This window comes from Pelodiscus sinensis, chromosome 23, assembly GCF_049634645.1.
Source record: "Pelodiscus sinensis isolate JC-2024 chromosome 23, ASM4963464v1, whole genome shotgun sequence".
Taxonomy (NCBI): Eukaryota; Metazoa; Chordata; order Testudines; family Trionychidae; genus Pelodiscus; species Pelodiscus sinensis.
Window position 1 is genome coordinate 12,214,977 of NC_134733.1, and position 15,186 is coordinate 12,230,162.

The 15,186-nt window shown below is 40.1% G+C and overlaps 1 protein-coding gene across 1 annotated transcript in view; it reads right to left on the reverse strand.

Moving 5' to 3' along the window:
* PEX14 (peroxisomal biogenesis factor 14) overlaps window positions 1-15,186 on the reverse strand; it is a 116,962-nt gene that overhangs the window by 60,023 nt on the left and 41,753 nt on the right. The window contains exon 3 of the mRNA XM_006127059.3: window positions 1,939-2,023. Coding sequence (XP_006127121.1) covers window positions 1,939-2,023 — 85 coding nt within the window. The remainder of the gene's footprint in view (window positions 1-1,938; window positions 2,024-15,186) is intronic.

Consider the following 15,186-nt stretch of genomic DNA (forward strand, 5'->3'; position numbering starts at 1 on the left):
ATATGATCAAGTTCCCAATGACTCCTGGATGCAGACACTGCTGGATTCTGTTCCTTCCTTTCTCCTACTGTTAAGTTGCCATATGAGCAATTAGCACAAAGGGGAGGGAGGGAATTAACAAACAGGAACAAAGAGTTCTACCAAACAGTTTCTGCTCTTTGATAATTATTAGCCAAGTAATTCACAAGAAGTATTAGTCGGGCCACAGTGTCTCTTTGCCTCCTTCTCCCCACCCCTCCTCTTCTCCCAGTCAGGGATTTATTAAAATTAAACAGATTAGATGGAGCTCCTGATACTAAAAACTGCTCAGCGAAGCCTGCGGTGGGGAAGTGCAGAGCAAACACCAGAGACATTTGTCTCTAAATTGCTCTAAATACCTTCTGCAAATGAAATTCTAACCCAGCTACGTTGAGAGAGAAAATGAGGAATAACTGGTCATTGTCAGCAGAGGAGAAGATCAGGCGGTTATAATATTGCACAATATACTGGGGGCTAAGAATCTCTCGGCAACAATAGATTTTGTATCAGGTTACCCCGGGTAATCAGCACAGCTTTTAGGCTCAGCTTTCCCCTGCTTCATTGCTTCTGTGATAGAGTTGAAATCCCCAAGCTTTTATGATTAATTACTCCCCATACGTTCACATATTTCAAGGAAAAACTCACAGAACAGAGTGACCAACCAACTCCAAATTTTGCCATATTAGCAAATTCAATGCCACCCTGATGGCAGAGCAGGGCAAACAATGCACCTAGCAGAGCTGCATCTTCTTGCTGGGAGGCTTTGTATCTGACACTAGGGCCAGCGGGAAAGGACCAAATTCCACATGATGTACCTGAATTATATTGTTGATGGTAAAGCGGTTAGAAGACAACCCCTACCATTCCATCCTCAGTGCTTTCTGCCCCAAGATGAGCAGGGCGCCTGTAAGCAGATTATCCCATGCCATCAAATCTCCTGGATTTCACTAAACAATTCATATCTCCAATCCAGCTAATATATTTCTGGGGTTTCTTATGTTCCATAGGCCAATGTCTTTGGCTAAAGAATTCAAATCAGACTGTAATATTCACAATACCTCCTGTAAAAATGGGTCCCCATCCCCTCCAACTCTGGAGTTTGAATTTTCATACACACTCTAGCACTTAAAACACTTTTTAAAACTCTTTAAAGGAAAAAATTCACTCTAGGGCATGAGCCTCTTTAGTGCGTAAGTCCCACATTAAGGACTTAAGTGATGTGGAGGGTTCTTGGTTTGGCAATTTGCGCTGGAATAAACTTCATCTGAAATCTGCTACAAAATTCTTAAATTTTTTTTTTTCTTTTTATGTTCTGAAGTTTTAAGACAACAAAGTTACCTCCTTTATAATCAAAAGGAAAAACTTATCAGGCAAGTTCCACTGGCTTGAGTCAATATTGGATTTGTCAGGATCCTTCCTGCTCCCACCATGGAAAGGGCTATGCACAGTCAGTAATATGCCATTTCAGGCTGAAAGTCAGGCTGACCCCACACTTGACCTTAGCCTGACCTTATTTACTCTATACCATGTCCCTCTTCCTTCATTCCTCTCTCCCAAACTCTCTTCTGAAGCAGCTGACCTTTTAACTACAACTGGTCATTCTAAAGCCAATGTCATTAAGAAGTTAGAATCAACCATCTAGCCTGTAACTCTAAACTGTCCTTGCTTCTGAAGATCTCTCAAGGTAGTTAATTCTAAAGTTCCAAAAATGTCTCTCATTCTGTAATGCCGTGTCTCCTGCCTATATTACTACTGGCTTGCAGGGAAGAAAATGGAACTGCCTTGACCTCACACACTACAAATTTCTTGGGACAAGCGATCTTTTTTACCCTCAGTACCTAATTTTCCACAGTAATAGCTCCTGGCCTACATTCCACCCCCAGACCTCCTCATTAATTAATTAGCACGATAAATATGTACCTTTCTTCTTGAGAAATGCTCTTCTGGTTGCGAGTGGACTTTGACGGACCCGGGAGTTCTGTAGAAACTTCACTGCTGTTGCGATCTGATTAGGGTGAGAGGATTGGAGAAACAGAAAAGTGAAAAGCTCTGAGTTAAGAACATTCAAAATTCTGATTCTAAATACATTCTAAATTACAACACCCAGGTATCAACTCCAGCAGCAGATGGTGACGGGCTGGAACCAGAACTCCAATCTGACTTTGGAGAATCATTGGATCCAGAGCAGAATTTGAGGCTCAAGCTCATCCCTACTCAGATAGTACAGTATTAATATTGTGATGTAGATAAGTTTGTCCTTGAACATGTTTTACCAAGCTGAAACACTGCTTAGCACAAAGCAAACTCCATTAGGGTCCCAAGCCTCCTACCAGCAAGTGAGAGGTTATTTTCCTTGTCCTGGATCACATTAAAGACATAAAGGTTAAGTTTTATTTTTGAAGTGACCCAACTGGACAGATAAGTGGTTATGTTTATGCTCTAGAGCAAGAGAAGCTATATACAGCTTTTGTGAAAGAACTTTAAGTTTTAAGTCACTTAAAGGCTCATCTTCTAGAGCACAATAAAGTCAAAGACACATACTTCCACAGAGTGTAAGAACTGGGATGATACTTTTTGCACTTACACGTGCACGTGCGCGTGCGCATGCGCGCGCACACATACAAATTTATTTCCTTAAAGTGCCAATGATAGTGCTAGATTCCTCTCTAACTACAAGGTAGGTATAACAAGGCAAGCCTCCCCACATATGCCTTCTATGTGCCTCAGGCCTGTTCTGTAGGAATCCCTATTAAGGATATGCGGGGAGTTGACTCTCCATAGCCTATTTAATTCTTTGTGTCTCTGCCGATATTATCAACAAGGAGATCAATTTTGTATGAGTTGTGATAGTTCTTGTGATGCAATCCACAGAACTGAGACCCAGCAACTCATTTCACACAGACTGCTGAGCAGTCACTACACTGTGACTACTATGGGTCATACCACACAGGACTAAGTGAAAATCTCTGTATTCTAATATTAATCCCCCCCCAAGCCATCCAGCCCCATACAAGGTATATTCTACTATACTGTGGAAAACCATCTGATCTGCCTCTATAAAAGGCATTTGCTTTGGGTGTGGCACAGAGGGTGATAACCTATTTGAAGTTAACTTAGGAGACAGACACATCCATACTGAAGTGAGAGATTGCTCCATTCCTGCACTTAGATGAAACTAGTCTTCCATGTACAAGGAAGAAAAGTGTGGTTTTCCCCCCAAATGCTGGCATCTGCATTCCCAATAAGCTGTAGTGACTGCAAAAAAAGGAGAAAAAGGATTTGCACATCTTAAGATGTGCAAGCCACAATGCAGCTTCTGGAGTTAAGATCTAAGTATGTTTTCAAAAATGTCATGACAGAAAAAAAATCGAGCATCACTATTGAAATGAACAAGTTTCACTTTGGTTTTGAATCCAGCCATTGGAATATGCATTTCTGGTCAGAGAGCAAAGTTCTGATGGGTTTAATGGCACTTTCAATGTACTCCTCAGTGCATTCCATCAATGTGTTTTTTTTTAAATTGCATCTCTTATTTCTTTAAATACATTAATCAGGCTAGTGTAGGCAAAACGGATCCATTGGACAATGCAATAAACATGAATTATCATCTATCCAACACACATAATGGCTTAAAAATACATAATAGCAGGTGTAGTTTAAATGATTAGTTATTACACCTGTGGTGGGTCTGATTCAATTGGGGAAAATCATCTTTAATAGGTTAAAAGGTTTAGATCACCAGGCTTCCCTTAAAGTGGCTGTAGAGAGGGTATGATGGAGTACGCTGTCATTACTAATTCATTTAAGAAAAACGTGGGGGATACAGCAAAGAACAGCATAAACGAGCGAATCCAATTTAAACATCAGGTAAAGCAGAAAACACCTTTTAAAAAAGCATGATAAATGAATTTGGAAGGAAGATGAAATTGACATCTTTATTTTAACGGGAATTTGACAAAGTCCCGGCATACTTCAAAGTTAGGGGGAGGGGAACAATTGGGTGTTTTTAAGTTTACATTCAATAATTTCAAGTCATAAAATAATACAGCAGGACACCTTGCATAAAGTACATTTTGGTCTCATTTATGTGCTCTTGATCTGTCCCTTGGAAATGCTGGCGACAGGCAAATCACGCATTTAAATGGCTCTGATATCACTACGCCCAATGCAGAAACATAAAGTACCCAAACTAATAACTTTAGGATAATGTGCTGAATAGGAAAGATGCCCAAATAAGCAGACATATAGATGTGCGAACATATCAAAACCACTTTCCTTCTTATGTTAATTACTTGTTTCTTTGCGAACTCTTCCATATTCCCCTCCTGCTTCTATTCAGCTAGTAAACACAGATACAAAGGGCTTGTTGGACTCCGAATGTTGCACGCTCTTGAATTCATACAATAATGTTATCAATTTATATAAAAATGTTTTAACCTAAAATAAAACATTTTCGCTTCTGTTATTTTCTTAAGTATATTCATTTTTAACATTATATTGATTGAAGCTATTTATTGGGAGATATTTTTGTTTTACAAAATGTAAACATTTCAATAAAAATATGTATTAAAAATAATAAGCCTCCACATTAAAGGATTAAATTATTTAAACTATCTCCTGTATCATTTTCCTCTGAACTTTTTTTACAAAGGTCTTGATTTTAAAAGGAGACAAAAATAACACCTAAAAATAAAACACATAACAACAAACTTTACAAAAACAAAGTCCTTAACTATTACATCCCCTCTCCAAAATGTCTCCTGAGCCTGCGTTCCTCTAACTGAGAAGTTTGTGCTTCCTTTTAGAGAAGAGATACATTCTTCCCTTATCCTCACCTGAATTGCCTTCATTTTCCTCATTTATCTTGTGTATAATATGTTTATATAAAATAACTCAGGTCATGTTAACGTGACATTTTTTTAAAAGAAGGGACAAGAGAGTTTTCCTTATTTTCTAAGGATCAGTCTATTTGAACAATCAAGGCAACTGCAGTTTATTTAAAAAAAAAAAAAGAGACTTTGCTGTCCCATGCATAGATGAAAAATCATACAGCAAATAGAATTCTGACTCAGCTGGAAACATATTGTTCCATACTATTTCTGTAACATTTGCAACACTTGACCAAAATTTTCTAATATTAGGACATTGCCAAGTAGTGTACATCATCATATTACCAGCTCCGATTCTCAGATTGCCACCATACAGTGACCAGAAGACCACATTTAACCACTGTGCCATTTATCTGTTCTTTATTTTTCTTAACAAAAAATAGTGTATTCAGTTATGAAAGGTGAATTAGCACCACAAACCTGCTACCTCACCAGCCTTTTTTCTGCAATGGTCTCACACCCAAACACTTTTGATCAGAAATATTGTGAGGGGAATGCTGCAGCAGTTTCTGTGCTATCGTTTCATTTTCTAATTAGAAGATAAATGTAACTATTCATGAATTATATTTGTGTCCAGCCAAATTACATATATTCAAGTAAATATTCCACCTCAATGTCAAAGATGTAACATGGAAACAGGAACTTTACGCAGATGTTGTGGGAGTGCAGCAAGCTGGGGCAATTCCAGGCTAAGGCACTACACTTTTACATTGGTTCAAGGTTCCTCACTGACACCCCCTATCTCCCTCCCTCTGATGTTGGTGAGGAAGGTTAAGTCAGCCCTCTTTAATACAGTGTTATGCTCACAGCAATAGGATTCTTACATAAAGAACCCAAACTGCTTTATCAGCTGCTGGTGTGTGAAAAATAAAACACGTGGTTTAAAAGATGATGCAGGGGCAAGCAACCTCTTCCCCACCCCCTTCAAAAAAATCATCCCACACACTCCAACTACGCAGGACTTGAAAACAAAGATAAAGAGGGAAAACACCATAAAGTGCCACTGGAGGAGCAATAAGTGTGAAATCTATTAGATCCCTAATATTGGGGATCCTCTGTAAGTCATTACTGAATAGTATTTATTCACAGAGCAAGACTTAAGGGTGACCTGGGAACTAAAGCTCACGGCTGAGACTGTACATTCTGAGGGGCAGTCTGTTGCAGAACAGTTTTGTATCTGTTTAAATGCAACCTTCCTTTTCATTAAGCAGCAGAGGCACAGGCCATGAACTATGCCCAGCTAGTTTACTTTACATGTGCGGAAGGCAATCAGCACTGGCAATATAGATGACGTATGTAAAAGTATTTGGAATTAATTTTTTTAAAGTGTATTAAAATAATATGGCAGTATTAACAAAACCTAACCTTATTTTAGCCAGAGCAGAAGGCCACGGCTACAGGGCAAATGGAACTGATCAATACATAGCCTACTGCAATACCACCCCCCTCCCCGTGTAAAGCTGCACGTTTGCAAGGCTCAGAAGATTAAATTGTCTGTGAAAGGTTTCTGTACTCCTACTCCAAAGGAGATACCCAGAATCCTGTTAACAAGCGTCAGGCTAAAGCCAGCTCATATTGTAACAAGGGCTGACTTAAAAGGCCTGGCACGGTGAGGAACAAGAGAATCCCTTCAAACAGAAATGCTGCATTTTAGTAAGAAATCAGTGCTCTGTCAGGACAAACTTGACAAATATGGTCATCGGTGGCACAAGGAAATAGTTGCAAAGCAGCTGTTAATCAGGGAAACACATTGTAGAACGCTGATGCTAGCACTCATGAAAAAAATGCAAGAGGCTAATTATGAAGCCATATATCTCACTAAAGAGGCACTGTTCCTTGAGATTCAAGGCAGAGCTCTCTAGAATCAGAGTCCTGGGACACCAACATAGAGCTCTCTCTAATCCAAGCTTCCAGCTCCCCAGTCAAACCCCCTTTTCTTAACTCAGGATTCAGAGTTCCTAATTTATATTTCACAAAAAGTATTTGTTCTTTCTAAGCAGAGTATCTTGAGGACGTTAATGAGAGAGACATGGCTTACAGACTCCTAATTTACATTTCCCTGGTATACAGGGCTTTTTTTTTCTGGCCACCAATCAGAAGGGAGCGCAAAAGAGTGCTGCACAAACACATATTAAAAGATAGGCCCCTAAAGTTAACAGGGAAGAGAAACCTACATGAACTTTATTTCACAGTCCTAGGAAATCAAATTTTAAACTTCTCACTCAAAACAGAGCAGAGAGAAAAATGAATTAAATATAAAGGGATCCAGAACCCAAGGGAATGAAGATAGGAAAGAAAACTAGTGTGGCATGAGATCTAAATCAGGGATCCTGAACTGAAAGACCAAAACAGCAGGAGGAAGAGTCAATACATCTAAAATTGGAAATCTCAAGGATCCAGAAACTCAGGCTAGAGATAGTCCTACGAATGAAATCTAACTAAAAAATGTCAACACAACAACATTCAAGTGAAAAGTAAAAAATCTGATATGCCACAGATTGCCTAGAACTCAGTAATTCTGGAAAGAGCAAGGCACTCTGAAAGCAGATTTGAGGCTGGCAATGGGAAAGTGGTGGCGGATTTCCATTCAACACTCAGAGTAAAACCACCAGGATGGCACAGAAAGGAATAACCTTGGGATGGACAGAGTTGCAAGAGCTGTGTAAGCACAGAACCAGTACTCCCCCTAGCTGAGACCTCTGGCAGGCGCAGGATCTGAGAGGCTGGGTTTCCCAACGAACGCAGCCCAAATTAAGTGTTTTCACTCAGTGGAAATGAAATGTTTTGCAAGATGAAACAGAAAGAAAATTGAGGTTTTAGGTAATTACTAGTTGGCATTTACATATCACAGGCTGGTTCAACACCTATTCATTTTCCTCTTTTATTTTCAATTTTTTAAAATTGCTAATTAAAATGAACATATGACAGGGACGGGGAGGGGGGAATTACTCTACCTCCTTTTCTACAGGACGACAAAATCCAGATCTACTTTAAATACATTTATCTATAATTATCACACACAAAAAAACCCTGCTTAATTTACATTAAGATGTGACAGAAAAAAAATCAATAAAAGCCAGAAAAAAACCAAGCTAAGGCGCCTTCATCTCACCTTGCTGTGCCTACTTAATACCAAAGGCAGGAGACATCCTCCACTGAGCAGAGACTCCTTGCACTCCCTTTTTACAATGGAACGAGTTAAAAGAAAGAAGTTACAAAATCCCAAGCTTTCACTACTACCTTTTTCTCTCTGATTTTAATCAAAATCTCATAGTTATCTAGCCATGTTTTGTGGGACACTTTCTTCCTGGACTTACTTTTCCCTCCTATTTTTTTTCACTATTTTCACATTCACAGAAATGAGACCATGTAAACACCTGCCCACCCCCATTCTCAGCTCCTTTGTTTCAGGAGCCATTTCACGTTTGTGGCAGCTGATCATAGAGGCCTGAACTTTCCACACCCTCTGCTTAGGTCTAACCAGCTTCCTCTATTTGAAAATCCTCACCACTGCCTAAGAGTAGAGATGTAAGCAACTAATCGACTACCCAATAAGCATAAGTTTATCGGGTAGTCGAGTAGTGACTTGACTCGTTGCTTCCCCTTCCCGCCCCCGCTTACTGCCTCTATCAGAGAGGCAGAGCAAGGAGGGGGAGAGGGAAGCAGGAGTGGGTACTGGGGAGAACCAGCTTAAAAGCTGGTTCCCTCCAGCACCTTCTCCATGGAGGGAGGGCACGTGAGGCAGAGGCATAGCGGGGGGACCAGGCATGAGCTGGGAGTCAGCTGATTCCCGGCTCACGCCTGGTTCCAGACACTGTGCCTCTGCTTTTTAAATGTATTAAGAGCCTGGAGGCTCTTAACACATTTAAAAGGGAGAGTGTCAGCTGGGTTAACTCCTAGGGCTAGGAGCTAACCCCGCTGCGGCTCTGCAGTTTACCCCCTTACTCGATTAGCCGATTAAACGCAACTTGACATCCATAGCTAAGAGCCTTCTCCTCAATCTTCCTCTCTCTCTGCCCTGTAGACTATCTAGTTTTGAATCTTATTTCAAAATACCTTTTCCATCACATATACCTTTTAATTTTTCTCTCCTTCAGCTTTTTAAATATTAACCTTGTAATTTTTTTATTTACTCCACAATGCATTCCAGGATAAAGTTTGTATGAAAAATGCTATAAAAATAAAGTTTTATTGTATCATGCATTAAGGACATAAAACATCTCTGATAGCAGTGTACAGGAACTGACATGATAGACTAATATATTTTAAGGTCTATTGTGTAAATATGTATTTAGGGAATTCTAAAGCATGGTATTATTGACCCAAGTCTCTCTTAAAACACATTGATATATGTAGTAAAAGCCCTTATGAAAAGTAGCAACTTCGTCTGCGCAGTAGCCACCTTTCAAAGTGAAATATGTCTGTCATCTTAAATTTTTTTGGCTCTGGTTAAAACCTGATGGACAGCTAGTCAAAATTTCACTCTTAAAAGAACAAAGCTGATATTAAGTAATATACCTTTGCAACAAATAAACATAAGAAAACACTACACACTTTAAAACAATCCTAAAAACAGCCAGACTCTCTCTACAGATGTACATATAAACCTATATGTATACGCGTGCACACCTGGTACAATATGTATCTTTTTAATCTCAGAAAGGAAGATTAGACATGGCAGTCCCAAATTCAATTCAAAATTAACTGTTCCAGTCAAGTAACAAATGACTGAAAAAAAATTATAAAGAAATCACTAATGGAATCTGTACCTGTAATTACACCTCTATTAACAAATTCTGCTTTAACTTTCAAGTGTAGTCAATAAACTGCTTACACCTTTATTCCTGGAGTGCAAGGTCAGAGGTGGGTTTTTTTTGTGGTTTTTTGTTTTTTGTTTTTTTGAGGACAGTAAAGAATCATAATTCCTCCCATTCTCAAAAGAAAAATAACCATACTAAATAAATTAAAAGCCTTTTACCCCTTATCTTTCTACCTTTGGAAACCTTCTACAATTATTGATGCTACCACCAAAGAAAATTTTACAAAGGGGAGGGGACAGGAGGAAAAGAGATGACATTTGCCATTTGCTTGGCTTTGAAGTCCTATTTACAGAAATAACTGCAGTAACCTCAGTGCTGAAAGCACTGGATCATTATGGATACACATGGATCACCAAGTCAGTGCCCCAGGGAAGTGGGTGAAGGGTCTGGACTCAAAATGTAGGTGATGCTAATATGCCATGGGCAAGTAAGGGAACTGATCCAATGGGATAGGTGCAAGATGATGGAGTAAGGTGAGGAATTTTGATTTCTTGATTTCCTTAGGCTCCCATTTTATATCTTCAGGGTAGCATCCCACTTATGTATTAGCTCACTTTAAATCTACCCTTTGTAAAGGAAGCTTAGAGAGCACTGAAGTTCTGTGCTGTAAAATTAATGAAGGTGTCAAGCTGTTACGCTGAATCACTCCAAAGGAATGTAATGACTCAGTGTCCAAGATGCTCGCTACAGGAGAACCGTGAGCTCACCCTGTGACTCCTGGACTAAAAATACACAGGATATAATAATTAGAGTTAGGTGATGGCAACACCTCCAGCACTCACCTCTTCTCCTTTGCACCACCCCATTCTGAAAGAGCTCAGTTCTGACAGCTTTTGAAGGATTGTTCCTTTTACCCTAACTACAGCATCTTCAAATGTGCAAAGGTAAAATAATAAGTAACTATCTTATCCTTTTTAAGCACAGGACAAACAAGAATTAGTGGATCTCCATTCACATGCTATTTCTTTGAAGGATGACTGAGGAGGGGGAAAGGAGAGGGTTGTGTCTTGGCTAATGACAACATCCAATCGTTAAAATTGTCATTGTATGTTAGACTCTGGAAGAGTCATCCCGCAAGACAGATACACCAGAACAGGGTCACTGTTTGGACCAACTTGGCTCTCTGGGATTCCACAGGAAAGAGACTGGCTAACCAAGCTGCATAAATGAGTTAGAGTTCCTTGCAGAAGGTCTAATGTGTGTCTCATTTGTGAAGGTTGCCACCAAAGATGCAAGAAAGGGAGGTGAATCTTGTGCACTGGAGAATCAGCAAGCTGCAATTTCTTGAACTTCTTGTATAGAAAACTGCTTGATGGACCTCCCACTTCTTATGCAATGCATGGTGAGTAATGGAAATTGTGTTTTCCTGGGCGTGACAGGAACCCATGTGACTGGAGCTGAAATAGGGGATCGTGGTTGGGATTCGTACACCTGACGATTAATTTAGTACTATGTACTTGTACCTTGGACTGCACTTAAAAACCTTCAAACATGAGAGTGCATGCAAGCACAGTTGGTTGGGAAGGAAAAAGGAAACCAGGCCTGCTAGAAGAAACTGGCAAACAAAAGGTCTAATCTTGGAAATGGTTGAGAAGTTGGAAATAGTGACAAGTGCTCAATAAATCATGCAAGGCACAGCAAATGGGAAGCAGCAGAGAGAGGGGAAGGGTACAGAACATTTAAGCAAATAATAATGTTACCTAAACATCATTAGACTGTCAGCTCTTTGGGACAGGGACTGTCTTTTTGTCCTATGTTTGTACAGCACCTAGCACAGTGGAGTCCTGGTCCATGACTAGGGCTTCTAGGTGCTACTGCAATACAAAACAACAACAACAACAACGTGATCAATCAGCTTAGGCACTTTGTAACTGTTGTTAATTGCTGCATTAGGAGAGCAACTTAGTATGGGTTAGAAAAACTGACTGGTAAGAGTTGCATGATCGAGGGATGTCGATTCTTAGAGGCATACAGTTTTATCAGCTCAAATTCAGCTATGCCACTCATCTTTGTCCAGTTTCCAATGGACAGATGCCCACACCATAAAAATTCTCCTTCAAAAGTGGAAACCTATATGAGCAGTTTCAGAAAAGAGCAAAAGGATATGGAGACTGAACTTTGTTTTTAACCCCTAAAATGCTCAAAATGCAAGGGTAAGCATGGGGAAAGCTTTCACTAGGGATGTAAAAAAATATATAAAAATATTAACCATGTAACCGATAAAAATTCTATCAGTTACACGGTTAACCGAGAGGCTTAGCTACCAACCCTGCAGGGCTACCGGCTGCTGGCCCACAGTGTAGCACAATGGGCCCAGCCGGACTAGAACAGCCCACTGCCTGCAGTGCACAGCGGGTAGGAAAGGGCTGCTCCAGCTGGGCCAGGCACCAGTTAACTGGTTACTGGTAAGCATCTAATGCTTACTGTGTAACCGGTTAACTGGTTACTGATTTACATCCATAGCTTGTATGGCCACTGTCCATGTCATAACTATTCTAAGAACAAAGAGAAGATTTCACTTTTTGGTGGGATCATTTTGGGAACTTTCAGAGATCTCATAATCACTATTTAAAAATGCCATGATACATTTGAGATAAGGCTCAACCAATATAGCAGTGTGTATACACAAAGAATTCACACACCTTGTCTCCTGATTTCTCCAGCTAAGACCTTTCAGTAAAATTAGCACAATCCAAGATCAAGATCAAATGTTCAAGAGGAGTAATGCCACAGGAAACTATCCTCAAAAGATCCTGCCCTGAACAGTTTCAATACAGAGATCTTCAAAACAGAGATAAGGAGACACTGTGAGTGAGGCACAGAAGCTACAAAGCAACACTGCTTATTCCTTAGCCCTCGGAGAAGTCAGCATGTCAAGGATTATTACAATTACACTTTTTACCTACTAAAAAATTAATAAACAATTACCCGCTTCAAGAAAAAAAAACACACACACACCAGCCTTCACCTACACAAATGCTGCAGAGAGCATTAGCACCGACCCTGAATGTTCAATCCATTCTACTGCAAAACATCAGCACCAACACAATGATTGGGTCCATGCTGCAGCAGAGCACTGGCACAATACTGAATGCCTGGGTCCATGCCACTGCAAGACCAGCAGCCCAATGATCAATGCCTGGCCCAGCAAGATGATGTTTTCTCATCTTTAGAGCACAAGGAAGATGGTTTGATCTTTTCTACTTCCCTGGCTTTAGTACATTAGTAGGTTCCATATTGACTTTCCTGATAATCTAGGGATACCAAGTTGTATTTGCACTAAAAGACTTCCAATTTTCCTTTAAAAAAAATAAACTCCATATATTTCTTCTTAAATAGCCCAGTGCTGTTCAGTGTCCTCCTCAGCCCAAATCAATGGTAACCCAATTGGAATGCCTTCAGGCTCTGTCTGAGAACTAGTGGAGAGATCAACGCTTTTTATCTGAAGGATTATGGATTGCCACTTGGCCCTATAACACACCCAGCTGGGCATTTTAAAATACAACAGAGGGCACAATGCCTCACTCAGTTTCGAGAAAACACTACAAAGATTTCCCCTGTCCACGCTGTGGTCCTTTGCCTGCCTGCCTGCCCTTTTCCATGCTTTAAACATACAAAGATTTATTAACCTTTACAGTAAAAACAAATAAAATAATGATGAAGCAAGAACGCAGTGAAGTAAGGGCTACCGCTAGCACCATTTATCTGCGGAAATCCAATTAGCGCTCAAGTGGCAGAGATACCTGGAAAAGTGCTCACAATCGAATCAAAAAATGATACAAAAACATTAACCTGATGGCTAAAAACTCTACATTTAAACAACTAAAGTAATAAAGGTGCTTTTATTGAGTATTTTCTATATTTCATTAGGCCCCAAATTGACAAGGAGCCCAAGAGATGCATTTCCTGGGCTTTGGGAACCTCAGACTAAATAATCCACTTTTTTGTTTTAAAATAAAAAAGGGCATAGCATTCTTTGTAAGAATGACAGGTTTAAAGCTTCTTTCTGCAATAGCAACATGAGCAGCGAATGCAAACACAGGAGGCACCGGGACATACACAAGCCCTTTTTGGTCTGTACGCATTCATTCTGTACCCACACCAACGTTAGCACAGAACTAGTTTGGGGTGAGTCTGCCATCCAAGAGAATCTGGATTTACTCACACTCCTGTGCTCTGCCAAAACACTACAGTGGATATAATGCAGTTCTCGTACGTCATTCCATGAACACTAGCAGGCTGGGCAGACTGGTCCAGGGATATGAGTTGGTAGACACAGAGTAGTTCTTAGCAGGACAGGTATGCATAGCAAAACTTATACTTTTATTGGTAGTCTTAGGATAAAGGATGAAGACAGAGCAGACTAGAAAAAGTGTCCCCCAGATTAGTCAAGTCTTGTTAGCAGGGCTAAGAGCTGTGAAGCCCACGGTGCAGCAATCCACGCTGTACTTGATCTGAGGTACTTCATTTACTTATGCTGCAATTGCCACTTTCTACCAGCCTTAAAAGATGTACAAAGCGTTATATGCTCTCATCATCAAGGGACCACTAAAACTCTCTGGAACAACCTGCACCATCTCTAAAGAACACATCAGATGAGATAAAATTTCCTATTACTGATGTCATCACATTTGGCAGAGCCTTCCTCCAAGTTTGCTAGTATTAAATTGCTATGGTTGTTTCTACTATCAATTCATGACTGTTGTCCTTGAGTTTTACATAGACTTGACTATACATGTGGGGCATACTGCATTAAATGAAAAATACAAGGCACTGTTTCCTAGTTCCACACAGCCAACCTGTGGAACTCCTTGCCAGAGGATGTTGTAAAGACCAGGATTTTAACAGGGTTCAAAAAAGAACAAGATACATTCATGGAAGTTAGGTCCATCAATGGCTATTAGTCTGGACGGATAGGAATGGTGTCCCAGGCCTGTGTTTGTCAGAGGCTGAAAAAGGATGACAGGAGAGGGATCACTCAATGATTACCTGTTCTGTTAACTCCTTCTGGGGCATCTGGCATTGACCACTGTTGGAAGACAGGATACTGGGCTAAGTGGACCTTTGGTCTGACCCATATGGCCATTCTTACGTTCTTAAGTGATGATCACCCATAGAAGTAATTCCAGGATAGATAAGAGTCCTTCCTGAAGTGCTCAATCGACAGAACTCCACAGAATCACAGAAACTAGAGAAGGAAAAGACCTAACAAGCCATCTATGCCACCCCTTGATTGCCCAGAATTGCTCCCTACGGTTTATTTTTAATGCTTTGTCTAGTCTACTTTTAACAGTGCCATGCCTCCACCATCCTTCTAAGGAGACTATGCCACAGACTAATAGATTACACCATCAGGAAGTTTTCTTGATGCTAACCCTAAATTTCTCTGTCTTAATTTCACCACAATACTCTGAGTTAAACACTCAGACTTCAGAATGTTATATGAACACATTTAGTTG